Raw genomic sequence first — 27457 nt, 5'->3', positions numbered from 1 at the left:
GATTTAGAACCATTTAAGTACATTTATTCAGATAATTGCTAAATCTTTGGGGAGCAGTTGAAGTGAAAGATAGTGATAATTATGAATAGAACCCATGTAGACACTGAGGCAATGACTTTTGGAATGAAGAGGAAGCTTGTGATTTTTTTCTTACAAAAAAAAGAATAAAAATAACTATTGTTCTCATAATGCAAACTATATAAAGTAAAGTCTGATTAAGTCTATTTGTTGGTGCAGAAAATTGTAAATCAGGGACACTTCCTTGGGAAATGGGTTGCCACCAGAGACAGGGACTACATAAAGTATTAAACATATATTATAATGGGCATAGATTAATTTTTAAATAGTTGAAAAACATGACAATGGGAACTCGGAAAAGTTTTGGTAGCCTTTACAGAAAGCAAACTCTTTGGTTATTCAAATCCTTTGGTTGCCTTGACCCCTACTGTACTGGGTGTTACTAGAAATAAATGTGCCACCAACTTACACTTAGAAGTGTCTTCATTCTACAAAACCTTCCATTATATGTTAAAGGTATTTGTTTTAACAGAATTTGACCTCTATTGGCAAGAAATAAGCAAAACATTTCTAATCAATTCTCAAGCACTATATGGCAGCACTTTCCACACAACTGGGTATCAGCTGATGAGAGATGAGGTCTCTGATTACTATTTCAATAGACATTATTAGTACAAGTCAAAAAATCCAACTGGCAAATGCTCAAGGATCTCAGTACTAACATGATTCTTCACGTTATTTATTTCTTAGAACTGGGCTCTGCATGGTCCCCAGTTGAATGTCAACTGAAGACCCCAGCAAGATACTGTACAGCTGACTTGATTTGCCAAAGAAATTTGAAAACTTGTTTAAAGCTATTAAAAGCATTCTTGCTGGGTTTTGGCAGTGCTAGGTAGAACTTGGCTCATCATGGATCTGGGGTAATCAGAGAGTGAGCAAATGATAATTTTGGTCCTTAGGCAAACATACAAGCTTTGAAGCTGGAGTATTTCTAATTGCATGCCTAATGTTTGATTGACATGATTCTGAGGTTAGACAACTACCCCAAAGAAGCTGCTCCTAGTTTCTGATTGTTTACCAGTGACCTTCAGCTCTTTCACACAGAGCTGGCAGTAGTCTGCCAGGGTCCAAGATGTGTATTCCTGGAGCGTAGAGTCTACTCTGGGTTATAGAAAATCACTTCATTATATTAAACAAATATTTATTGTAATAGAATGCAAAATTTCTCTAAAATGAGTAAGGAGGGTATTGGAAGTGTGGGAAAACTTCTAAAGCACTGCCTTAAGTTGTAACCACTTCTCTGAAATGCCCTTCTCTCTCACCTCAGCCTAGAAGTCTCCTGATTACTCTTCAAATGCCAGTTCAAAAGGCCCCAACTTCCCTATCCCAAGCAGAATAACTCCCTCCTCTGTGATTTCATTGACTTTCCTCCATGACCTTACATCATACTGTACGGTGAAAGACTGAATGTTTTCCTTCTAAGATGAGGAGCAAAGTAAGTATGTTTCCTCACATCATTTCTAGTCAGCACTGTGCCAGAGGTTCTAACAAGTGCAATAGAGAAGAAGAAAATAAATAAGAGGCAACCAGTTTTGGAAAAAGAAAAGAGGCAACCAGTTTTAAAAGGAAATAAAACTGTCTTTATATGCAGACAATGTGATCATCTTTGTAGAAAATCATACAAAATCTACAAAGCAACCTCTAGAAACTAGCAGGTGAATATAACAAGTTCACAGGACAGAGTCACTATTTAAAAATTAATTATGTTCATATATACTAGCAATTAACAGTCAGAAATTGATATTTAAAATATCTTTCATAATAGCATCAAAAATATGAAATAATGTTAAGATGTCCGTTCTCCCCAACTTGATCTATCCTAATTTTTTTGTAGAAATTGACAATCCAATTCTAAAGTTTACCTGGAAAGGCAAAGGACCTAGAATATCCAGAAGAACTTTGAGGGGAGGAAAAAAGCTTGGAGGACTTATGCTCCCTGATCTCAAAGCTCATTGGAGAGCAGCAGTAATCAAGACACAGTAATTTTTATTGAAGTATAGTCAATTTACAATGTTGTGTTAGTCTCTGGTGTACAGCGTGGTGATTCAGTTATACACACACACATACATTCTTTTTCATATAGGTTACTACAAGGTATTGAATATAGTTCCCTGCTCTATGCAGTAGGACCTTGTTGTTTATCTATTTGATATATGGTAGTTTGTATCTGCCAATCCCAAACTCCCAATTTTTCCCTCCCCTTTCTCCCCAGTAATCATAAGTTTGTTCCCTATGTCTGTGAATCTGTTTCTATTTTGTAAATAAGTTCTTAATATAAATATAGACAGTAGATCAAAGAGCAGAATAGTGAGCCCAGAAATAGGTCCACACATATGTGGTCAATTGATCTTTAACAAAAGTGTAAGGCAATTCAGTAGAGAAAGCATAGTCTTTCTAATAAAAATCATGCTGGAACATTTGGACATCATTATTTTAAAAAGAACCTTGATTAATACCTCACATTCTACAAAAAATAACTCAAAATGGATCATAGACTTAAATGTAAATTCCTGAACTATCAGGCAAAGAATTTTTTAGATATGACACCAAAAATATTATCAATAAAAGAAAAAAACTGATAAATTGAACTTCATCAAAATTGGGGACTCTGCCCTTTATAAGACACTGTTAAGATAATTAAAAAGCAAGCCATAGATAGGAAGAAAAATATTTGCAAATCACATATCTTACAAAGGACTTGTAACCAAAATATTTAGCAAACTCTTTTTTATATAACGAACTTTTAAAACTCAATAAGAAATGAACAACAACTCAATTTTTAATGGGTGAAAGGTATGAATAGATACTTCAAAGAAGATATATGAAAAGATACCCAACATTATTAGTCATTAGGGATAAGCAAATTAAAACCGCAATGAGAGAGCACTACACACCTTTTATAATAGCTAAACTTAAAAAGACTGACCATACCAGGTTCTGATGAGGATGTGAGAAATTGCAACTCTTTACACACTGTTGGTGGGAATATAAAATGGCACATCCACTTTTGAAAACTGTTTGACAGTTTCTTATAACATATACTTACCATTAAACCAGCAGTTCCACTGCAATGTTCTAGGAGAAATGAAAGTATATGTCTACACAAAGACTTGTACACTAATGTCTATAACAGTTTTATTTTTAGTAACTAAACACTGGAAACAACCCATTGTTTCTATAAACAGGTGAACGGGTAAATAAACTCTCTTACATCCATACAATGGAATACTACTTATCAAAAAAACATGAACTGCTGATATATGTTATAACATGGATGAACCTCAAAATAATTAAGCTGGGTGAAAGAAACCAGACCCCAAAAAAGTATGCATCATATGATTCTGTTTATTAAAAATTCTAGAAAATGAAAACTAGTCAATAGTTACAGAAAGGAGATCAGCAATTTCCTTGGAATGCAGAGGGCATCCAAGACATGGCTTAGTGGGAAGGGATTACAAAAGGGTATGAGGAAAATTTGGGGGATGGTGGACATCTTCACTGTTTTGATTGTGATGATGGCTTCAGAGGTGTACATACATATGTCAAAACTTAACAAGCTGTACACTTAAGTATGTGCAGTGTATTGTATCCCTATAAAACCGTTAATAGTAATCTTCATGGCTGAGAATGAAGCTGGTTGTAAATTACTCCATAGTTTTTGTTAAGAGAAAGGACATAGATTCCACATATAAGCGACATCATATGATATTTGTCTTGCTCTGTCTGACTTATTTCACTTAATGTGATAATCTCTAGGTCCATCCATGTTGCTGCAAATGGCATTATTTCATTCTTTTTTATGGCTGAGTAATATTCCGTTGTATATATACCAATGAGGAACCTTGAAACAGGAATCTTTTGCCACTATTAAACTCAAACCAGCCTCTGAGCACCCTCACCTGAAAAGGAGTGCTGGCAGGGGGGCATCTAAACATGGCTCCTGTCTCTATTATTCAATCTGCCTCTTTCCCTCCACCCCTGCTCCAAAGTCTATGTCCTTTCTCTTTTTTTAAGAACATTTTTTAAATTGAAGAATAGTTGATTTACAGTGTTGCATTAGTGTCTGGTATACAGCAAAGTGATTGTTATACATGTGTACACACACACACACACACACACACACACACACACACACACATATGTCCATCAACAAGTGAATAGATAAAGAAGATTCCTGTTTCAAGGTTCCTGATTGGTTTTGAAATAGCCAAGTAGTACATGCACGTGGTTTCTAAAAATACAAACTATGTACATAAAGGCTTATAATGTAAGCAACATTCCTCTGCTCTAGCCCTCCCTACCCCTAGTTCTAATCCTCTGACATTATTACCTTTAACTTTATTAACTGTTTCTGTTTAGTTCTTCTGATAATTGCTTCCACATATCCTATTATTTGATTTATCTATTTTAGATTTTATCTATTAATTTTCTACTGTGATAAATGTGACTTTGCCTCAATTATTCTATCTCTTGTCCCAATGTAGTTATCATGCCTTTTAGTTTCTCTGTTTGTTAGAGAAATAGGCTTAGACCTTTATTTCTTGTTCCATAACCTGCAGAGAATATCTCCTAACTCTTATTTGTAAGATGAGGCCATTAGTTCTTCCCTTTATCTCTCATCTCTTCTACCTACTAACTCTTGTCATTTGTACTTTTACTTTTCACAACTGCCAAAAGGGATACCATTTATGTTTTGTTCTTTATCTATAATTAAGTATCTCTATAATTACATTATCCTGTGCTTTTGTAATTGGTTATTTGTGAACGTTGAAAATCAGTATGCAGTGTTTATACTATTGTGACCCTTCACATTTTTTCTCTCTTCTGTCAAGGGCTATGAGAGATTTAACATTTCTTAATTTGTGTAATGTTTTGTTTTTTCCTGGATTTTCTAATTGCCTCTATTTTTTTCTCACATTGTCGGCAGCATCCATAGTTTCTGTAATTTCTAAAAGGTGAATTAAGTCTTGAACACTCATATCCTCCTATATTTGAGGTTCTTCCCTCCTGGAGCCCTCCTTCCTTCCATTTGGACTGAGTGATCCTTAGGCCTGTTATGTAGCTGTCATCCTTGGACTTAACTTTTATTAGTCTCTCGTTTTGGATTCACTGTTTCCAGAACCAGTGTATATCTCTGTCTTTCTTTACTCTCTCATTTTGCTGGAGTATATTTCTAAGTAACTTCCTAGGAAAGGGGTGAGAGGTGAACTTTGAATCTTTGCAATCTGGACAGGGTTTTTTTTTTTAACTATGAAGCTTAAGATATAGTTGGCTATGAATAAAACTATAGGTTCAAAATAAGTTTCCCTAGGAACTTTGAAACTTTGAAACTTTGAAACTTTCTCCATTGTTTTCTCTAATACCCAGTGTTGCTGATGAGATGATCAATCTATTCCAGTTCTTCTTTCTATAACTGTTAGTGCTCTTTTTCTCTTGGAGCTTTCAGGATCTTCTTTTTATGTTTGATGTTCTGAAATTTCATAATGTGTCTAGGGGTTGAACAAAGTGGCTTGGATACCCCAAATATGAAGCCTGTAAGCCCCACCTGTGCACATAGAGCCATTATGCTAGTGAGGACCTCAAAATTCCAGAACATAAATGTCTTTGCTCTGGGGCACTCATGCCCATACTAGCTACTTCAATTGTTCTTAGATGACAATCTCTTTAGAGAAGAATCTTCTAGTTGTTTTTGTTTGTTTGTTTGTTTTTTGTTTTTGCCTTGGAAATAAATGCCTGAATACTAGGGGATCTATACACTAGGGCAAGAGATGATTTTTCAGTACCCAGGCTTTCAGCCTATTTCCGACATTTGATTCTCATCCTCTCCCTTACTTGGCATTTCCAAGTTGCAAACTTCTCTGGGGTCCTACAGGGCAGACCAGCATCCTCCAGGCTGTAAGCACCTCCTCTGTCACTTTCTCGGCCCTTCTTTATGGGTCAGCATCCTATCCACTTTCTGCCTTTCAGAAACATATTGAAATCTCTTTACTGCTGATTCCTTCTATTGTTTTCTTCATTTACCTTTTTTTGTTGTTGTTGTTACTTGCTTCACGGGATCCTGGGAAAGAGAGGAGGTAAAATTGGTTAGTCAACCACCTTGATCCAGATGTCTGTATATTTGCCAAATCTTGAAGTTCATAACCTTAATGATTTGGAGGGGAAATGTTTGTAATTAGAAGCAATTAACTATAAATTGGATAAACCTATATTGTCTACCCATTAATAGAAATTAGAGGATTCATTGGGGTTAAAGCTCTGTGAAAGCTTTAGTAGACAGCAGTGAAATCTAATTCCCCATTGCTCCATGAAAGATAGTTTTAGTCTCTAAACTAACAATCAAACAATGGATATGCATAAAATTGACTTTAATGAATAGAGTATTTTGCTATACTTCATTTCATTTGTTTATATTTTTTCCTAATTTCTTTTTGAGTGGGTAACTGTTGAGATGCTATGGAAAAGATTTATGAGACAGTACTCAGCATGAGGCTTTCTTCACTCACTGTCATGGTTATAAGCAGGAGTCAGGAATTTTCCTCTGAGAAAAGAAGATTTCCATAGAAACATCCTAATGCTGGATTCTAATCAATATCTATACTTTTTCAAAAATTTTTTTCTCCTAGTTTTACAGCTACAGAAGCAGTATTGATCTACTATTATGTCACATAACCAGTTGTTTTGTATTTATTTCAAGGTAGGCCCCAACCACACTTGGATACAAGAGGCACTAAAATGCCAAGTTATCTAAGGACAGCACTGTAACTTTAGATTTATCTAATCTCACAGTGAAATGGTCTTCCTGGCCTTGAAATTTTATTAGCAGGCCTTTTCTGCCCTTGGTGATTGTAGTTTTGCAGTGTTTAAAGTTCTGGACTTGTGTCCCAGGCACTTTACATTTTTCCCCTATCCTGAGGTTTGTGCTTCACCAACATTTATTGCTGGCCGAATCTCTGCTGTTCGTATCAGCACTGTTTAACTTTTCTGCCCCTACAACACTTGTATCTTACACTCTCCTTTGAATTCAATTCATGGTACATACACCCTATCCTGCCTGACCTTTCCCTTTGAGATTCACTTTCTACACTCACATTCCTGTGAGCCAGTCCTGGTTTAATGGTCCACTGGTCATGTACCTGTGTTCACATCCTTGTTATCTACCCAATCCCATGAGTATGTTGGATCATTGTTTCATTGTTTCTATCCTTTCTTTCACTGTGAGCCCTAGCTGTAACACTTAAACTTTTGTCTAAAACATATTTTAGCATCAACTGAAACTGGATATGATTTTTTATCCTTCCCTAAAATCCTTCTCACTGCTTAATTATTCCACAATGTTTAGAACATTTTTGCCCTTTTAGAATCAGTAGCCATCTGTTTCTTCATTTGCCTCTTACCCATTTCCTAGTCTCCTCCCATCAAGTTCAAACTGTTGCAACTCTCTTTTCACTAGCTACCTCACTCTTACCTGTCCTCCGTACTTGATCTTGAATGTGGTGGTCAGACATGGCTTAGAGGTAGTTTATGTTTTTTAGGTCTCCACTGGGAACCAGAAGGGATTTTATAGAATGCTAGTGGTAGTGAAATTTTGTGGGGGTTTTTGTTTTTTGTTTTGTTTTGTTTTGTGTTGGGGGCAGAAGTAATTAGGTTTATTTATTTATTTATTTTAATTTTTTAATGGAGGTACTGGGGATTGAACCCAGGACCTCGTGCATGCTAAGCATGCGCTCTACCACTGAGCTATACCCTCCCCCGCCATAGTGAAATTTTGGACAAGGGAAAAATCGTAGTTTAAACTAAACGGATGATGCAGGCAGTCTCATTTTGGTCATAATGCTCCTTTAACCTGCATTGGTCCAGCTTTGTAAAGGTAAACTGCAACATTGTTATAAAATTTTCAAGAACCATATAAGAATTCATAATTAAGAAGATGTACTTAAGCTAATGTTTTCTGAATCCAGAGCTCAGTATTGGTGAGATGGTTTTATCCTGGTGTTTATATAATAAGTTCTATAGGGACCTTCTAATTTATAAATGAATTCTATTCACAAATGATAGCCCTAAGTGATTCCCAAGTATTACAAGTGACAGCGTATGTTTTTCTCCTTATGTGTCAAAGTGCCTTTCACTTTAGAAGTATGGGGGATTACATATTAAATAAGCAGATTCTCTCAAGGGAATCTGGCAGTGATGTCCAGTATATTTTGCTGCCCTTCTCCTTATTCAAAGATGTCACTATTGATTTCACACTTGGAGGGAGCAAAGACTAAATCTTCAACCAAAAGCCTTTTCTTTAATTTTTTTTTATTGAAGTATAATCAGTTACAATGTGTCAATTCCTAGTGTACAGCCTAATGTCCAAATCATGCTTATATATACATATATTCATTTTCATATTCTTTTTCATTAAAGGTTATTAGAAGACATTGAATATAGCTCCCTGTGCTATATAGAAGAAATTTTTTTTATCAATTTTTATATATAGTAGTTAATATTTGCAAATCTCAGCAACCAAACGTCCTTTCTATATGACATACATACAAACTGCTCTTTGATTTGTGGCTGCAGCTGCTATTTGTAGAGCCTGTCACTGTCTATTTCTGTGTTCAAATTGTGGTCAGCTAAAAGCCTTTGCTCAGAAAGTTTCCAAATTCCATACTGTTGCATTCCAAGCTGGTCTCTGCTGCTGTTTTCCCCCAGCAGACCACAACTATGTCGTGCTATTTGAAGCTATGCTTCAGTGCATCCTTTAGAGTATTTCTTATGCCACCCTTTCTTATGGTTATGCTGTAAAGCTCACCATCCTGAAGATGCTTGGGCATCCTTCTGTCATTGAATCTCTGCACACGTTAACAGTGAAACATTGTTTTAATGTTCATACACCAGTTGACTTCCAGAATCTCAGTAGTGCTGGTCCTCTCTCTTGCCATTTCACATTAAGCATGACTCCAACCCTGACAACAAAACAGTTCAACGAGGTAGATGTGACATCTGTGGCAGGTGTGAATTTCAAAATGATACAAAAGCTAGATAAACTTGCATTGTCCATTGATGAGACTCGCTTCAGTAATTGTCTATTTTTTCCAGCTCTGTTCTGGATGTTAGGAACAGAGCCAAACCTAGGAAACAGATGATCAGAGTAGGCATCCATTTTACTCATTTGTGTTAGTTGTGTGTTTAAAATAACTCATCTTTCCCCTTAATGTGCATCTTAATCAGATTTCACCTTATCCAGAGAACAAGTCCACACAGGTTTCTCAGGTTCTGTACCTACAAATAGAGCTACCTTTGAGGACCTTACTACCAATGGGGAGAAGACAAATTTATATGAAAGAGATATAAGGCATTATTTGATAAGTGTTAAATGATCTGTACAGCCCAAAAATGGGAGGAAGAAAAGCCAGAGACAGAACTGGTCTGTTGTATAATTTCTTGCTAGTGCCACACTATGGTAATCTCCTCAAAGAAAGATACTGTTCTTTTTTATTTTGCTTTCTATTTTAAAGTCACTTGCATTATTGGGCCGTGATTTTTAAGTCAAACTGCCTAGAGAGCAGAATTCAGCGATTGCTTTTAGTTCTATGTGGAAAGTGTTGATTCTGCTTAGCTTCCATGTTTAGCTTTACTACGTAATTTCAATCATCATCAGATATATTTACAATAGGGAATAACAATCTTTGGCACTCACACCAGAGATGTCCAAGGAGCCAATTTCCTTTGGCACTTGGGCTGATTACTGCCACCTCTACACCAATCCCACTGGTGGCAGCTTCCATGGGATGCTGTGATCAATGTTGAAGTGTTCTTGTTTGCTCGCTCTCAGGAGCTGGCTTACTCGATTCAGCAACAGCACATACTGTGCTTCCCTTGTTGTCACACTGCTTTTAAAACCTTACTGCCTCCTGTTATATAGTGCTATCAGTGCACAATAAAGCAACTCAGGATTATTTGTGTGTTGTTTGTGTATGTTAAACATAGTGTCCAGTTCAGCGCCCTCCATGCGATAACTACTCACTGTTTGTTCCGTATACAACAACACCCTTAGTGACCCTCTCCAGACCTCTTGTTGAAATTCAGACTATGTTGAGATAAGAGTTCTTGTAAGATTGAAATTATATTCAACGTCAGCTTCTATATTCATTTTATAGCTATGACATACCCATCAAACTAGTTTGGGCAGCCCTACTTCACTCATTGGAACTGGGATGCTCACACATTGCTAAGGGAGAATCACTTGGAGATTTTGTTAAATATCCCAGGGTATAAATATTTCTTTTTTTTAATTTGAAGGTCCCAGCTGATCGCTGATGGGTGGTAGTAGTGATGGCAGTGGTGTCAATAAAAAAAAATTTACTCAAGAACATTGAAAGAGAAATCTTTCTTAAAAAATAGGTGATTTGCCAACTTTAGAAAGCCTGGTAGGTACCTGCCTCCTCTTGAGAGAGATGAAGTACCAATTTCTATAGACAGATTAACTTTAGGAATGACAGAATAAGAGGTGAAAAGCACTATCTATATGAGAGCCCTATTTTACCAGTGGCAAAAGAGGATTTAGTCCTTTCAGTCTCCAAATAATGAACCCATTGAGGATTGAATAATATAACAGTTTCTCAAAATGTGGTTCAAGAACTACCTGCCTCGGAATCCCACAGTGAGCAAGTTGAAAAGTCAGAGTCTAGTGTCTCCTCTCGGCTTACTCAGTCTAAATTTGGGGGAGGAGAGGCCCAGAATTCTACATTTTAACACACATGCCTAGTGATTCTGACACACACCAAAGTTTGAGAGTCAATGACCTACCGAAACTCACTCTTCAGATCCTTTTGATTGGATTACTACCAGTAGTATAATGTGTCCTTAGTCTACCTCTCCATGGTTGATCCTAGAAAATGTGGTCCAATTAGAGTCAAATAAAATCCTAGCTTTATGAAATGGATTACTGATAGTCTTATTATTTCAACAGATAGATACTTATTAGGGGCCTACTATGTGCCAGGCCCAGAGCTAGACAATAGGAATACAAAAACTGGATAAAATGTGGCCTCTACCCTCTGGAAGCTTGTAATTTCCTATCAATCATGTAACACAATCAGATATATTACTATGCAATATAAAAATAAATTAAATTTATTCCTTGTCATGGTAAAAATAAAATAGTAACCAATAATTGTGTGGGTTTAGATATTAGAAAAAATACATTTGTAGCCATATCTGGAGAGTCACTGGCAATAATGGATGTATCCCTCACGTATCACTATTAACGAATTGTTTCCAGCTGAGATCCCTGTCATCTGCAGGTGCTGTTTACCATGTAATTTTACCATAGGAAACAAGGGTGTAATCAGCTAATAAAGAGTAAAGAATTAGATTTTTTTTCCCTTGAGCAAAATGTGTGGCTGTGGTCAACATTCCTGATGCCTCCTCCTTTGTGCAATAGGAAAGCAATATTCAAAGAGAGAAGGATGTTTTGTTCGTGTTCTGCAACTTGCCTCTGGAGGCCAGATAATGAATGCAAAGCTAAAGCTAGAATTCCTGATTTTTGGTACAAGCAGCACTGATTTTTGTCTTTACCATTATACTACACAGAAGATAGTTTTCCCTCCTACTTCTAATTGAGACTCAAATAAGGGCACTGTGAATAGGGATCCTCTTTCAGTATAAGCCTTGTTTTATGTTGTTTCCATTGAGAAAATAGAAACTATGTTCTCTTCAAAGCATTTTCATATACAGACAGTCCTCTTCTAATGAATACTTGACTTAAGAATGACCCATACTCAACAACAGCAGCCTCTCTTACAGGACTTTAAGCCACTCCTACCACCCATGGGAGCTGGAGTTGTTGCTTCTATATGCGGGAGCCAGTTTCTCCCTCAGCTCTGCTCCCCTGGGAGCCTGAGTTCTCACAAGCTCCTATCAGACCCTTTGGAACAATTACTGTGTGAGCACATTTTCCTACTGCTGCCCCTGGGACACAAGAAGGTGCTGGAGGCCCTGCCAGAATCCCCATAGGAGCTGAGCCCATGAGGGAAAACAGAGTATGAAGAAAATTCTAGAACTGCGGTTGGTGATAGTGGGGTGATGGTCTCCATTTGGGCTTCAAAATCATTTTCCCCTAGGAATAGCATTATACTGTAATAACATACCCATGTAAAACTCAGTTATCTGATAGATTCACCTACCCAGACCACAGCCAGGAATAAGCAGTAAACAAATGGCCTCTAAGCCGCCAGAGAATATGCCTCTTACTTATTGGAAGAGCCATTCAAAAACGCACTGACTGCCAATTCATTTTGTTGGTACATGATTCTAGTTAGTTTTAATGAGATGTCAAGCCTATAGGAGATTCTAAGCAGCAAATTTGAAGGGACTAGAAAAGATGTTCCAGGTAGGTGAAGTAAAATCTGATAGCTGACAGCAAGGTGAGAGACAATAAAAGCATTAAAGAATTCAAAGCAGCACTATTTACGATAGCCAAGGCATGGAAGCAACCTAAATGTCCATCAACAGATGACTGGATAAGAAGTTGTGCTACATTATACAATGGAATACTACTCAGCCATAAAAAAGAATAAAATAATGCCATTTGCAGCAACATGGATGGACCTGGAGATGGTCATTCTAAGTAAAGTAAGCCAGAAAGAGAAAGAAAAATACCATATGATACCACTCATATGTGGAATCTTAAAAAAAGAAGAAAAAAGAGGGCACTAATGAACTCATCTACAAAACAGAAACAGACTTACATACATAGTTAACAATTTTATGGTTACCAGGGGATAGGGGATGGGAAGGGATAAATTTGGGAGTTTGAGATTTACAAAGGTTAACCACTATATATAAAAATAGATTAAAAAACAAATTTCTTCTGTATAGCACAGGGAACTATATTCAATATCTTGTAATAGCCTTTAATAAAAAAGAATATGAAAATGAATATATGTATATATATGCATGACTGGGACATTATGCTCTATACCAGAAATTGATACGTTGTATCTGATTATACTTCAATTAAAAAAAGAATTAAAGAGAGGTTTAAGAACTCAAAAGCCAACCACAATGAAACACCTTTTCACAGCCACAAGCATGGTTAAAATTAAAAATATTGAGACTACCAAGTGTAGTGAAGATGTGGAGCACTGAAACTCTCCTACATTGCCAGTGGGTATAAAATGGTACAGTCACTGGAAAATAATTTGGCAGTTCCTTACAACAAATACTTATAACCCAGAGATTCTAACCTCTAGGTGTTTACCCAAGAAAAATGAAAACATATGTTCCCACAAAAACTCATCCATAAATGTTTATATCAGCTTTATTCATAATAGCCTCAAACTGGAAATAATCCAAATGTCCCTCAACAGGCAAATACATGAAAAAATTATAGTATACCCATACAATAAAATCAGGAAGAACAAGAAATGAACTACTGATATCCACAACAACAGGAATGAGTCTCACAGACATTGTGTTGAGGGAAAGAAACAACATGAAAATCACATAATATTGTATGGTTCCATTTATGTGAAGTTCTAGAATAGGAAAAAACTAAGCTATGGTGATAGGAATCAGAACAGTGGTTGCCTGGGGTTGGGTAGCGCTGAAGAATGACTGGAAGGGACACAAGGGAAAATTCTGCGGTGATGGAAATGTTCTGTGTCTTGATGTGGGTGATGGTTACAAAGGTGTGTACATTTTTCAAAACTCTTCAAACCATATGCGTAAAATGTGGGCTTTTACTATATGTAAACTATAGCTCAAATTTTCATAAGGTACAAAGTTTACAAAAGGAAAAATCCTTCCTAGGACTCCCCGCTACAGGATAAATCTTAATTCTTTAGCATGATCTGGCCTTGATTTAGTGTCTCTTGGCTCACTCCTTCCCATTCCTCCCCACCTCCTATCACTTATTCTAAACTACTTGTATTTCCAAAAACTGCTATTCTCTCTTTACTCTGAACCTTTAAACACAGTGCTCCATTTGCCTGGAATTCCTTTTCAATTTCCTCAGCATCCTTCAGGCCTCACAGAGATAGCACTTCCTCCCAGAAGCCTTGTCCATCCCCAGTCTGTATTAGGTACTTTTCCTCTTGCTCCCAGAGAACTTTATGCTTCTCTCCTACAAAGCGTGTCTTGCTCTGTAATGTAATTGTAATAATAATTAAAAAAAAAACCCTCAGAACCATAGTGGACTGGGGCCATTTAATATACAGGCAAATAATCTTCTCTATATTCAGTAAGCACTGAATTACATTGTATATTGTAGACTAATTTCTATCCGAAATAGCTGAAGTAAGTTTCAGCACTCAACGTTATCAAGAAAACTCTTCTATCCAGGATGACTTGTTCTTCTAGAGTTGCAAATGATTGAGATTTTATTGCAAATAGCAGTTTAGGATTATATTATTACTAGTATGATAGTTTATTTATATTGCAGGTTAAGTAACTTTCTATGGGCTTTATCTGGAAACCTATCCAGACGTTATTATGTTGATTCTACGGGAAAGTGCATTTCCAGCCAAGTGACAAAATTCTGCCTAGTGGAACCACGTGAAATTGCCGATATTCCACCATGCTTGACATACAAAAATGGTAGTTTCATATGATTCAACCTAAGTGTTTTTAAATACAACCCTATGGCAAGTTGAAGATTACCTATACATTCATTGATTAGATATTTAATACACAAATATATTCTGCAAGATGCTAATCTTGTATATTAAGACTATAGGATATACTTGTTCTATGTAAACAGTAAATCACAGGATTTTGAAGAAAGTTGTAAAGAATGTCGGGGCTTTCTTGAGTCCAACCCATTTTTTTTCCAATTAATCAGAGATGCAGCAGACATGAGGATTCTAGAATTGTTTATTTTTTGAACCAACATTAAGATGAAAATGCAAATTCATTTCTTCTTTTTTTAACCCCTGAACTAGTTTTTTTAACATTAATTTTAATTATAATAACTAACATTTATTGAGTGCATATTACATGCTAGGTACTGTGCAAACCCAACAACTACTTTATGAGCAAAGTACTATAATTATCCCTATTTATAGATGAGGAAATTAAAGCTTAAGTAACTTACCCAAGGTTACACAGCTATAAAGTGGCAGAGTCAGGTTTGGAATCACTTTCAGTCCTACTACTCTGCCCACTGTTTACTTCAAGCACATATTTTTTTAACCACAAAGAGGCACTTGTGCTGAAAGATTATTATTCAATTCAGCAAGTATATATTTAAGCTGTGATTATCATTAGTGAAACCAGGCTCATTCACATATGAAACATGTTGTATTATTTTGAGAGATCATCATAAGACAGTAGAGGACCAAGTACCAAAATGAATCTTATAGACCACAAGTGCTGTAGGAATCTAGAAAAGGGAGAGAATAATTGTGGGCCTTGGCATGACTAACTCACAGAAGGGCATTGACATAAACAGTACCATCCAATCATAATCAGATGCAAAGCATTCTGGGAACAAGCCAAAAGTTCAGCATAAAGAGGAATGTGGAAAAATCATGGATGTACAGTAATGAAGTCCAAGAGGGAGTAGCAAACTCAAGTTTACTTCTGGGCAGACATCAGTAGTATATGAGGAAAGTTAGAAATCTATGACTGGGCTCTCTGAACCCCAGAATTATATGGAGAATTGGGATTTGAACGATTATTCATTAGATATTTGGAGCAGAAGAGAGGGGATTCAGAGATTAACCAAAAATTTGTGCCTACATGATTGGAATAATAATGGTAACAAAAATAAAAGAATTTGTCCAGTGGAGGGAGGATGGGCTCAGGTTTTAGACACACTGAATTTAAGGTGAAGGTAGACTGTCTACAGAGAGTCAGTTTTTAACGTTGGCTATGGTTGACTGGGGTCAACCATTGACTCATCTACTTGTTATTTTTACAGATGGCCCTTCTGAATTTCTTCATCCCAGAAGAAAAGTCATACCCTGAAGAGGAAAGTAAGCGTGTTCGTCGCAATAAAAGAAGCAAAAGCAGTGAAGGAGCAGATGGTAAGTCTACTTGGGTGATCCTTTATCATATACCAGTTAATGAGAGTATCCTTATGAGAACTACCTTCTCAAGTGTTCTTCACCAGCTCACATATTGTCCACAGAGCTAAGGTCACACAGCTTTTTCCAGCCTAAACTATCTAACCTACTCCTCTGACATAGAACTGACTATACAAGGATCCTTTCTCCTCCAACCCCAGATACATTTAATCCATTCACAGTATGTCTGAGAGTCATGGTAGCATTTGTATCTCTCAAGATCACCCTCCATAAGGACTTCATCTCTCCTGGGGACATCCTATATCTACTAAGGCCACCAAGAGAATTCAGTCTTATTCTTGGAATTGACAGTGTTGTGCCACGGTGGCACTTTACATGATGTCTCAGATCCAATGATAATTATATCAACATTGGTATTGGTACCATGCTAATATATGAACTAGAGCTTCTAGAACTCATCTGTAAGTTCCTTAAAGTCAGGGATTCTTTTCTGTTTGTATAGCCCCAGAATCCAGCCAAATATCTAGCAAAGTTTCAGTGTTTGTAATGTAGCTGATGGTGTTGATTGCCCCTTCAGCTAGGTTATGGTGTGCCATTAAAACCACCCATATTGAGGGTGAAACAGATTTAACTAGCAATGCACTTTGTGGGGCTTAACAAAATGTTGAGCCAGCTCCTGGACAGGGTCCTTGAATCACTATTTCAACATCATTCTGTCAGTTGACAGAATACTACCTCTTTTGCATAAGAAGGAGTTTGTAGAATGCATAGCTCTGGGCTGTTGCAAAGCCACCTGGATTCAAAGACAGCATGTGTCTGGCTAAATCTGCCAAAGATACACCTCTGGGAGGTTAGAAAGCAATATGACTTTATGAAGGTGAAAATGAGATTTTTTTTAAGCTGACATTTGTCAATGTAAGTAAGGGCCAATGATAGGAGCAGTTCCAGAAGCCATGTGCAATTGAAGAAATGGGGCCAAGGCTTTGTCAGCTGGGGCAAGAAGAGGTAAAATCGGATGAAGTTTGGGGGGGGGGAAATCACTCAGAACAAGGACCCTGTAATAAAGAAAAGAGAGTCAGAAATAAGTGAGATGTTTCTAGTCAATGGAGGTGGCAGCAGCTTTGAGCCCTTGAACTGAGAACTGGACCAGTGGGGTCATTCTCTAGAGCAGACACTTTGCATACAATTGATGACCAAATTCGAGCCTAGGAAATGTGGTCCATGAAGTTACAGGCATGCATTATTCACATAATGCTTGCAGCCAATTTCCTGGAAGTCTTCAAAAAGTGATGTGAAAGCCGAGAACTGAGAATCATGGTCCCTTTCCTGTCCTTATCATCTTACTCTTTGATGCATGTAGGTCTTTCCACTTTTGACTCTTCCTCTGAAACTATTCCCAGTACCACAAATCTTTCATATTCCCCAGTTGCTAAGGAGGAGAGAAGAGAGGTGGTGACAGCAATATCATCTTCTGTAGTGGGCATTTTCTTCCTTTCCTCTCCATGTGGAAAGTCTAATAGCTTCTAAAGTTTACCTCTTCATCTGGCCTCCCAAGTTTTCTTATAAAGAGGCAGCTTCCTCCGCTCTCCCAAACCACTTTATCTGGATCCGGCTACCAGCATCTCTGCTACTGATCTTCCTTACAGTGTTTATTCTGTTTTGATCCAAAATAGTTTCTCCTTCTGGTGAAGGCCAAAGCCTCTCATTAATTTTTAGCACTTCTTATCTAATGTCTTCCTGGTCTGATACTTTTGCCAGTCACTGGAATCTACTCACTTTGTGCCAATGCCAAATTTCTCATGCAATCCCAGGTATTTTCTTCAAACAGTGTAGCTGGGAGGAAACCAAGAGCTCCTAAGAATGGATGGCGGTCCTGGGATTTGATTATATTTCCAACCTTTCAACTGGGAGGCTACATAACCATTTCTTTAGATGGGGTGAGTGCTCCAATGAGTTAAAGGGTGATGAGCCAATCCACATCTCCTTTGCTTTTGAACCATTCCTGTTACTCTGCTGAGTGTATGCTATATTTATTCAGTACATTCACCAAATACTTACTGAGAAAATACAGCAGCTTATATAATACTAGAATGAAAATGCCATAAGGATATGGATGCTTGTTTATTTTTACATCCTCATTGCCTAGAAAAGGACATGGCCTGTAGTAGACTCTCAATATATTTTTCTTCTTGCCTTCAAAAAGTGTTGTGGAGAACAAGCTGCAGGGCAAGAGGGAGAGAACGTGATGTGTCCTGTAAAGTCATCAGGGAAGGTCCCTCTAATAAGGGCACATTTGAGAAGAAACCTGAATGAAATGAAGGTGTGAGCCATGGGAGCCATAGGGAGTGGGGGTAGGGAAGGAGAGAATAAACAGGAAATACAAATGCTCTGAAGTAGAAGAATGCTTGATATGTACCAGAAAGGTCAGTGTGGCTGCGAGCGATGCGAGCAAGAGGAAGACAGAAGGAGATGAGATCAGAGAGCAAAGTCAAGTCTAAAGTCTTGTCATAGGCCAAGATGAGAACTCTGACCTTTACACTACGTGAGATGGAGAACCATTGGAGAATTTTGAGCATAGGAGTGACAGGATCTGACATAGGTTTTAATAGAATCCCTCTGGATGCTGTATTGAAAATAACTGCAGGCAGAAGGGACAGAAGCAGGAAGACAGGTTGGGGGAGTATAACAATAACCCAGGTGAGAAAGGATGGTGCTTTAGACCAGCATGGTGGCGGTGGGGTGGGAAGGAGTGATCAGATTGTGGATTGATTTTTGAAGGAATAGCTGACAGGATTTGGGGATTGATTAGATAAAGGGGTATAAGAGACAGAGAAGAGCCAAGGATGACCCCACAGTTTTGAACCTAAGGAACTAGACTAGTCAGATTGCCATTTCTGAAATGGGGAAAAACAGGAGAGGGAAAGGGTAAATGTGGGTAGAAAAGGAATCAAGAATTCAGTTAGGCATGCTAACTGTGAGGTGTCTATTAGACACCAAGTATATGTGTTAAAGAGGCAGCTGGATAGGTAAGTCTATACTGTATATCACTGTGTCTCAAGACAATGAGATGACCCTATTTTATAAAAAATAAAAACTTCTCATCAAAGAAATGAGTCAATCTATAAATCATATGAAGAGAGTAAGAGATCAGAAGGGGTAGGGAAATCAGAGTTGGGTGAGTTAAGACCGGAAAAAAAAAAAAAAAAGCTATCAGGCGTTGATTCTACATCCACATTACTTGATGTATTATAGTAAAGATTTAGCTATCCAGCTCAGGTTTGCATCACAAGTATCAAAGAAAAAGTCATTTACCTTGAACATTTAAGAACATGACAGGGATTTCAGGAAGAAATTTTTCAAAAGTCAAAAATAGAGATAAGTTTTAAAAGATAGCAGGAAAATCAGTTCTAATTCCTTATATAATTTTTTTGATCTATTACTATCCTTGGATTTCACTTCAATTCCCCAAACTTTATTTTATTATCATTTAACAAGACTTCTACGCAGTACCAAGAGTATAAAGATGAATAAGACAAGAGCCTCAGAGAAGCTTACATTTTAATGAGGAAGCAGATACATTTGTTGGCAACAGGTGAAAGAGAAACAAAGGCAGGGTAGTGAGAGTGGGTCCTAGAGTTTTACCTTACACAGCACCAGTGTGTAGAAAGCACTCAAACATTTGCTCAATGAATGATCGAACAACAGATGGGCAGAGGGTAGGAGTCTAGATTTTTTCTATAGGAGCTATAGGTATTAAGTTTGATGATCTTCACTAATCCCTGTGGGAGAGAAAAAAAAAGTGTTAACAAATGGTTCATTCACATTTAGGAAAAGCAAGGAATGTGAGATCTTTAGGAGCCTGCCTAGGTTCACCAAGAATAAATCAGGCTACAGAAACCGATTTTCTTGTTTTCACCAGACTACCAAACTAGTTGACTAGAAGCCTAGCATAGACATAGTCAATCTTGCCATAAAAAGTCAGTGTATATATCCAGAGCATATCCAATCTTTCTGACCTATCTATCATTCAAGAAATGATTGAATTCATCTTATTTTCTTCATTTGGATTACTCTATAAATGAAGGCATTGACTAGGATGCAGGAGTCCCAAACACAGGGTTAGTTCTCCTCCAATATAAATCTTGGCACTTTATAACTTTAAGAAAATGAGTGAAGTCTGTTTCTTGACTGCATCACTACCTTGAATTTACTGCTCCAGTTTTGAGTTGACCAAAAATATTTGATACAGGTTTTAAGTTCATTTCTGCTCATATATATATCCACTTTAGATTGTTGTTGTTCTGCAAGGAAAGCGTGATCCCCTCAGTGTAAGTGTTGTGAGTCACAACAGTTCCAGAAATCTGTGCCAGGATTTCCTGCTGAGACCCATCTTTGTGATGTTTCTGAAGTAATAATAGCTCTAGGTGGCTTGCATGGTCATCTCTTGCAGTGTACTCCAGAAATCTGCAGCACTTTATTTTCTAGTGAGAATGAAAGAGAGGGTCATGAAGTCTTAGAATCAGATAATGTGAGTCCAGAATTCCCATGGAGATAGTTTCTATTGTTTATAAATATTACTGTAAAACCATCTGTTCTCTTCCTGTAGGAGCACTCTCAGGAATCAATCGAAATATTAATCTCTCTCCATACCTGCCATTCACCCGTGTTTCTGTCCTAGTAAGAGAATAAAAATAAAAGTACAGTATTGTGTAAAGGTACTAGACCGAGTCACAATCTCTGGATCCCGATCCTGATGTTGCTGCCACCTTATCAGCCATGTGACCTTGGAGGAGTGATATCCCTCTGAGCCTCAGTTTTCTTAACTATAAAATGGAAATAATTAGCTCTGCTTACTTCATGCAGTCTTCATAATGATCAAAAGTGTTAATGTATGCCAAAATGCTTCAGGAATTATTAACAGCTATTACTAAATTCTCTCTGGAAAAATGAACATCGTAGCATGGCCTCCCAGGCATTGTAGGCACTCATATTCATTAATTTATGGATAGCCATAATTTCTACAAAGATACCCTCTTTGAGCCAGTGTGTCCTTTTTTGTACTGACTGATACTATCCAAGCCCATAGGAAGAGGACTCCAAGCCTCAAACTGTGGCCTGCCTCATCACAATAAATGATCACATCTGTACAGTTCTATGTCACTCTCTTACTCTGGCTGGCTGTGTATATGTGTCTTTCTGTAGTATCTCCTTGTAGTTTATTTTTGGACAGATAAAAAAAGTTAGCATTCTTTTTTGCTATTATAAAAGAGTAAAGGGAAAAAACAAATAAGACTGAAATATATCCTTTGTCCTTCGTTTCTTAAAACTAATAATGGACTAAGGCATAGCTACCGTTAAGTTGATACAGATGAACATGAAAGGCTATCGTCTCAAAGAAACAGACTTTCTGCCTACACAAATGTTAGCTAGAATTAAGAAGTGCCCTCCTTCTAGTGTTGCTCTTGTATTTATTGCTTTTCAGTGAGCCATCACCATGCTCGTATCAAATGAGAGAGACTGAAATCATTTTGAGAGCTGATAGAGTCTTAGGGGCTTGTTCAAAAGACAAACTTAAAGCTTTTGAGGGTTTCTGATGTGTGTAGACTGGAAGAGAATTGTGGATTTCAGATGTAGAGTCCCCAGGGTTGTCTCCTAGTCATGGAAGCCAACAGCCTAAGTGCCCACAGCAGAACACTCTGGAAAGTGACTTTGTATCAAATAAGATAAATGCTTAGCTTGCTCATACTCCAAAATGCCCTTTAAAGCTATATTTTCATTCATGGAACTAGCCCTGCACAAAATGATTTCAACAGCCTTTTACCACTGATACTTGGTTAACAATCATTTTTACAATACCAGCTACTTGTAAGACGTGAATAGTTGGTGCAGCTACCAAACTCCTGTCCTTAGCACCTAAGTCCTAAAGTGAACTGAGTGTACAGGTTAGTTAAAAATTAGGTTCCTTAAAAATATTTGTGAGATTTTTTTAATTACAAAAATAATACATACCCATTGTAACAGACATAAGCAATACAGCATCTTATGAGGTAAAGTGTGAACATACCCACCTCCCACTGGGAAAATGCTGTAAAGGTAAGATATCTTTGAGGAATCTTACTTGCTTAAAGGAGGTCACAGGCCCAGTTTCCTGAGGTTTTCTAAAGGTGCTTCTGGTCTGTCTCACTCTCTCTTAAATTCCTTCTAGTTATTTGTTTCTTAATATTAGGAAATATTATGAATTCTAAGGCAGAAGACCAAGATTCTAAGCTCAACCCTGCCATTAGTAGTTATACTAGCAGTGTGACCTTGGGCAAGTCTTAACTTTACTTCTTAGATCTTAGCTTTCTCTACAGGTTAGACTAGAATCAGTGATTCTCAACTCGGATATAAGAGATTCAAAATCATCTAAGGAGTTTGTTCAAGGTATACACACCCCTGGAAACTGACCACCCTGCACCCCATTAAGAAAACTATAGCAAAGTAGTACTCTTACTGATGAGATTATATCATATCCTCAAATGTATTAGGATAAGAAAAATATGTTAAACTATTAGAATAGATGGTCTAATTGTTATAATTTGCTTGTAACTATTCCTGATTTCTATAATATAATATAGCTGGTAATAGCTAGAGTAGTTTTAGCCAATTAATGATGTCTAGATGATGAAATACTCAGGGTTTCAGTTTGCATGGTCAAATGAACCTTTTCATCAGCATCCATGAAGAGGCTCAGTAAGGATTAAGAGCATGTGTTTGGTTTCAAGAAGTGAAGGCTAAGGTTAATCTGCTGGTAAAGAGGTGAACTGTCAGTACCCTTTTGTACGGCTACTCAAAATATCACAGGCAGATGTAGATATGTAGCAGAAGACTCCTGTTGCTCTGTAGTATATTGCTTATGCAGCCCTGCCTTACCCAAGATTCTACTCCTAGACCTACAGGGCCTCTTCTGTCTCATTTATTCATTCAATAAATGTTTATTAAGTACCAGCTATTTATTGAATAAATGTCTATTGGTCACAGCTTGAAACACTAGAGACCCAGTGGTGAACAAGATAAGACCCTACCCTCATCAGGCTTATAGGTGGATGATTTCAACACAGCATAGTTAGTGGGATAATAGGATAAGCATCAGATGCTATGGGACACATCAGCATCTGATCTAGACCTGGGAGGTCAGAGAAAAATCCTAATGGGGGTAACATCTGAGCTGCAACCTATGCTCAAGAGTTAACCAAGTGAAGATTTGAGGGAAGGGTCAACCAGGCAGCAAGAACATACATGTTGGGAGGCTTACAGTAAAGGGGAGCTTCACTCATTTGGGGAACCAAAAAAAGTGTGCATGATTAGTGTGGGTTTCTAAAGGAAAAGTGATAATAAGTGAAATGGCCAACAGGGGCCAAATAATGCAGGGCCTTGGGCATCCATTTTATGGGACATAGAAACTATCCTGAAGGCAATGGGCAAGCAAAGGATCAATATCAAGAATAGATCAAACAAATTTCCGGTAAAGATGGCAGAGTAGTAAAACTACGAGCTCGCCTCTCTTTATGACTATGACAAAACCAAACTGACTGCTGAACAACCATCGAAAAAAAAAGACTGGAACCTAGCAAAAAAGATCTTCTTCAACTGGAAACACAAAGAGGGAATCACAGCGGGACGCTGGGAGGGCTGTATTTGCAATATAATTAGGCCCCATACCCCCTGGGTGGGCAACCCACAAGCTGAAGAATAATTAAGTTGCAAAGGCCCTCCTACAAGACTGAGAGTTCTGAGCCCCATGTCAGGCTCCCCAGCCTGGAGTCCTGGCGTTGGGAGGAGGAGGAGACCCATGACATCTGGTTTTGAAGGCCAGAGGGGCTTACTTCCTGGAGCCCCACAGGACTGGGGGAAACAGAGACTTCATTCTCTTAGGAAGCATACACAGAATCCTACATGTGCCAGGTCCAAGGGCAGGGTCAGTGACTTCATAGGAACCTGGGCCAGACCTGCCTGCTGGTTTTGGAGAATCTCTTGAGGAGGTAGGGGATGGCTGTGGCTCACCTAGGGGACATAAAAGCTGGTGGCAGACATTCCAGGAGCGTTCCTGAAGGCTGACATCTTGATTGGATGATTGCACCAAGACCTAGCCCCACCCAACAGCCTGTAGGCTTAAGATCCGGGAAACCTCAGGCCAAACAACATACTGGGTGGGAACACAGCACCAGCCATCAGCAGACTTCCTGATCCTCAAACACAGCCTTACCCACCAGAGGACCACAACCAAGCTTTACTCAGCAGTGGGTAGGCACTGACTCCTCCCTGCATAAGCCTCTAGTCCAGCCTCATCCACCAGGGGGCAGATATCAGAAATAAGAAAACAATAATCCCAAAGCCTGGGGAAGGAATCCACAAATATTGGGACTGGCTGGATCCTGGTCCTTGGGTGACAAGAGTGTACTGCTGGGATGCATAAGATGTCTCCCACAGAGGGCCACTTCTCCAAGGTTGAGAAAGTAACTAACCTACCTAAAAATAAAAATAGCAAGAACAATGTGAGGTGACAGAGGAATAGCTCCCAGTCCAAGGCACAAGATAAAATCCCAGAAGAAATAAGTGATGAGTAGATAGGCAATCTATCCAAAAAAGAGTTTAAAGTAATGATGAAGAAGATGTTCAGAGAACTCAAAAGGAGTATAGATACACAGAGCAGAGTTTTTAGCAAGGAGTTGGAAAACAAAGAATACCCAGAGTTGAAGAATAAAATTACTGAAATGAATAACACACTAGAAGGAGCCAAGAATAGACTAAATGAGACAGAAGAATGGATCTGTGAGCTAGAAGACAGATTAGTCAAAATCACTGTTGCAGAACAGAGAAAAGAATGAGAAGACATGAAAATAGTTTAAGAGAACTCTGGGACAACATAAAGCACACTAATATTTGCATTATAGGGGTCCCAGAAAGAGAAGAGAGACAGAAAGGACATGAGAAAATTTTTGAAAAGATAATAATCAAAAGCTTCCCTAGCCTGGGAAAGGAAACAGTCACCCAAGTCCAGGAAATGCAAAAAGTTCCACACAGAATCAACCCAAAGAGGAACACACCAAGGCACATAGTCATCAAATTAACCAAAGTTAAGGATAAGGAGAAAATATTAAAATCAGCAAGACAAAAGCAACAAATAATATATGAGGGAACTCCCATAAGATTATCAGCTGATTTTTTAAACAAAAACTCTACAGACCAGAAGGGAATGGCACAATATATTTAAAGTGATGAAAGGGAAAAACTTACAACCATGAATATTCTATCCTGCAAGGCTCTCATTCAGATTTGACAGAGAAATCAAAAGTTTCACAGATAAACAAAAGCTAAAAGAATTCAGCACCACCAAACCAGCTTTACAACAAATGTTAAAAGAACTTCTCTAGTCATCAAACCATAAGAAAAGAGAAGAAAAAGAAGAAAGAGGTGGGGAAAAAAGACCTACAAAAGATTGCTTTGGCAGTTCAGGGTCTTTTAGGGTCCCTATAAATTCTGGAATTGTTTGTTCTAGTCCTGTGAAAAATGTCATGAGTATTTTGACAGGGGTTGCATTGGATCTGTAGATTGCTTTGGTTAATATGGCCATTTTGATAATGTTGATTCTTCCAATTCAAGAGCACAAGATATCTTTCCATTTCTTTGTATCATCTTCAATTTCCTCCATCGATATTTTACACTTTTCAGAGTATAAACCCCCTTGGTTAGGTTCATTTCTAAATATTTTGTTATTTTTGATGCAATTGAAGTGTTTATACCAGTTATAAAATTTAGGGTTTTGAAGTGCAAAAAAAAAAAAGTGAATGAAGGGCTGCAAATGGCAAAATAGCCTTCTTTTTTATGGATGAGTTGTATTCCATTACATATATGTACTACATCTTCTTTATCCAGTCATCTGTTGATGTGCACTTGGGATGCTTCCATGTCTTGGTAATTATAAATAGTGCTGCTGTTAATAGTGGGGTGTATATATCTTTTTGAATTAATGTTTTTGTTCTTCTTGAGTATGTGCCCAGAAGTAGAATTGCTGGGCCATTTGGTGGTTCTGTTTTGGGGTTTTTGAGAAACCTCCATATTGTTTTCCATAGTGGCTGCACCAATTTACATTCCCACCAACAGTGTACAAGGGTTCCTTTTCCCTTTTCTCCACATCCTTGCCAACATTTGTTATTTGTGTTCTTTTTGATGATGACCGTTCTGACAGGTGTGAGATGGTGTCTTATTGTGATTTTGATTTGCATTTCCCTGATGTTGGTGATGTTGAGCAGCTTTTCATGTTCCTGTTGGCCATGTGCACTTCCTCCTTTGGAAAAATGTCTGCTCAGTTCTTCTGCACATATTTTAAATGGGTTGGTTGTTTGCTTGTTTGCTTTTTAACTGAAGTACAGTTGATTTAAAATGTTGTATTAGTTTCTGGTGTACAGCATGGATGGACTTGGAGGTCATTATGCTGGGTGAAGTGAGTCAGACAAAGACAAATACTGTAAGATATCACTTACATGTAGAATCTTAAAAAATACAACAAACTAGTGAATATAACAGAAAAGAAACAGACTCACTGATGTAGAGAAGGAACTAGTGGTTACCAGTGGGGAGAGGGAAGGGGGAGGGGCAAAATGAAGGCAGAGGATTAAGAGGTACAAAATATTATGTATAAAATAAGCTACAAGGATGTATTGTTCAACCTAGGAAATATAGCCAATATTTTAGCATCTACATGTACTACTAATTTAAAATAAACAAAGAAAATTTAAGTTTTAAATAAATAAAATATGCATGTCATTTTTCTACCCATCACCCAAATACAATAGCAGTAATTTGATAATATAGTAACATCCTATGCTAATTAGGTGGAAAACCCCATACCTTTGTGAAAAGAATAAAAATTGTGTGCTTTTATAGCTTTATTGAAGTATAATTGCCAAATAAATGTACATATATTTAAGGTGAACAATGAGATATTTTGATATACATACATTGTGAAATGATTACCACAATCAAGCTAATTAACATTCCCATCACCTGACATAGTTACCCTTTTTTGTGGTGAGAACACTTAAGATCTAGTCTTTTAACAAATTTCAAGTATATTAATACAGTATTATTATCTAGACACCATGCTGTACGTTGGACCTCCAGAACTTACTTACCTTGCTTAACTAAAATTTTGTACCCTTTGACCAACACCCTCACCACCAACATATCTCCTAACCCCCAGCTACTGGCAACCACCTCCTCTGTGTGTGTGTGTGTGTGTGTGTGTGTGTGTGTAACGTTATCTTTTTCCATTCATCTCTCAATGGATACTTAGGTTGTTTCCATATCTTGGCTGCTGTGAA

The 27457-nt window shown here is 37.7% G+C and overlaps 1 protein-coding gene across 5 annotated transcripts in view; it reads left to right on the top strand.

The window, feature by feature from the left end:
* Positions 1-27457, top strand: part of EDA (ectodysplasin A) — a 326107-nt gene that overhangs the window by 201748 nt on the left and 96902 nt on the right. For all 5 annotated transcript variants that reach the window (XM_045509180.2, XM_045509181.2, XM_045509178.2 and 2 more), the window contains exon 2: positions 15989-16094. In XM_045509180.2, the coding sequence (XP_045365136.2) occupies positions 15989-16094 (106 nt within the window). The remainder of the gene's footprint in view (positions 1-15988; positions 16095-27457) is intronic.

Source organism: Camelus bactrianus, chromosome X, assembly GCF_048773025.1.
Source record: "Camelus bactrianus isolate YW-2024 breed Bactrian camel chromosome X, ASM4877302v1, whole genome shotgun sequence".
NCBI classification, from domain to species: domain Eukaryota; kingdom Metazoa; phylum Chordata; class Mammalia; order Artiodactyla; family Camelidae; genus Camelus; species Camelus bactrianus.
The sequence above is the reverse complement of the archived record's forward strand: the minus strand, read 5'-3'. Positions and strand labels throughout refer to the sequence as shown.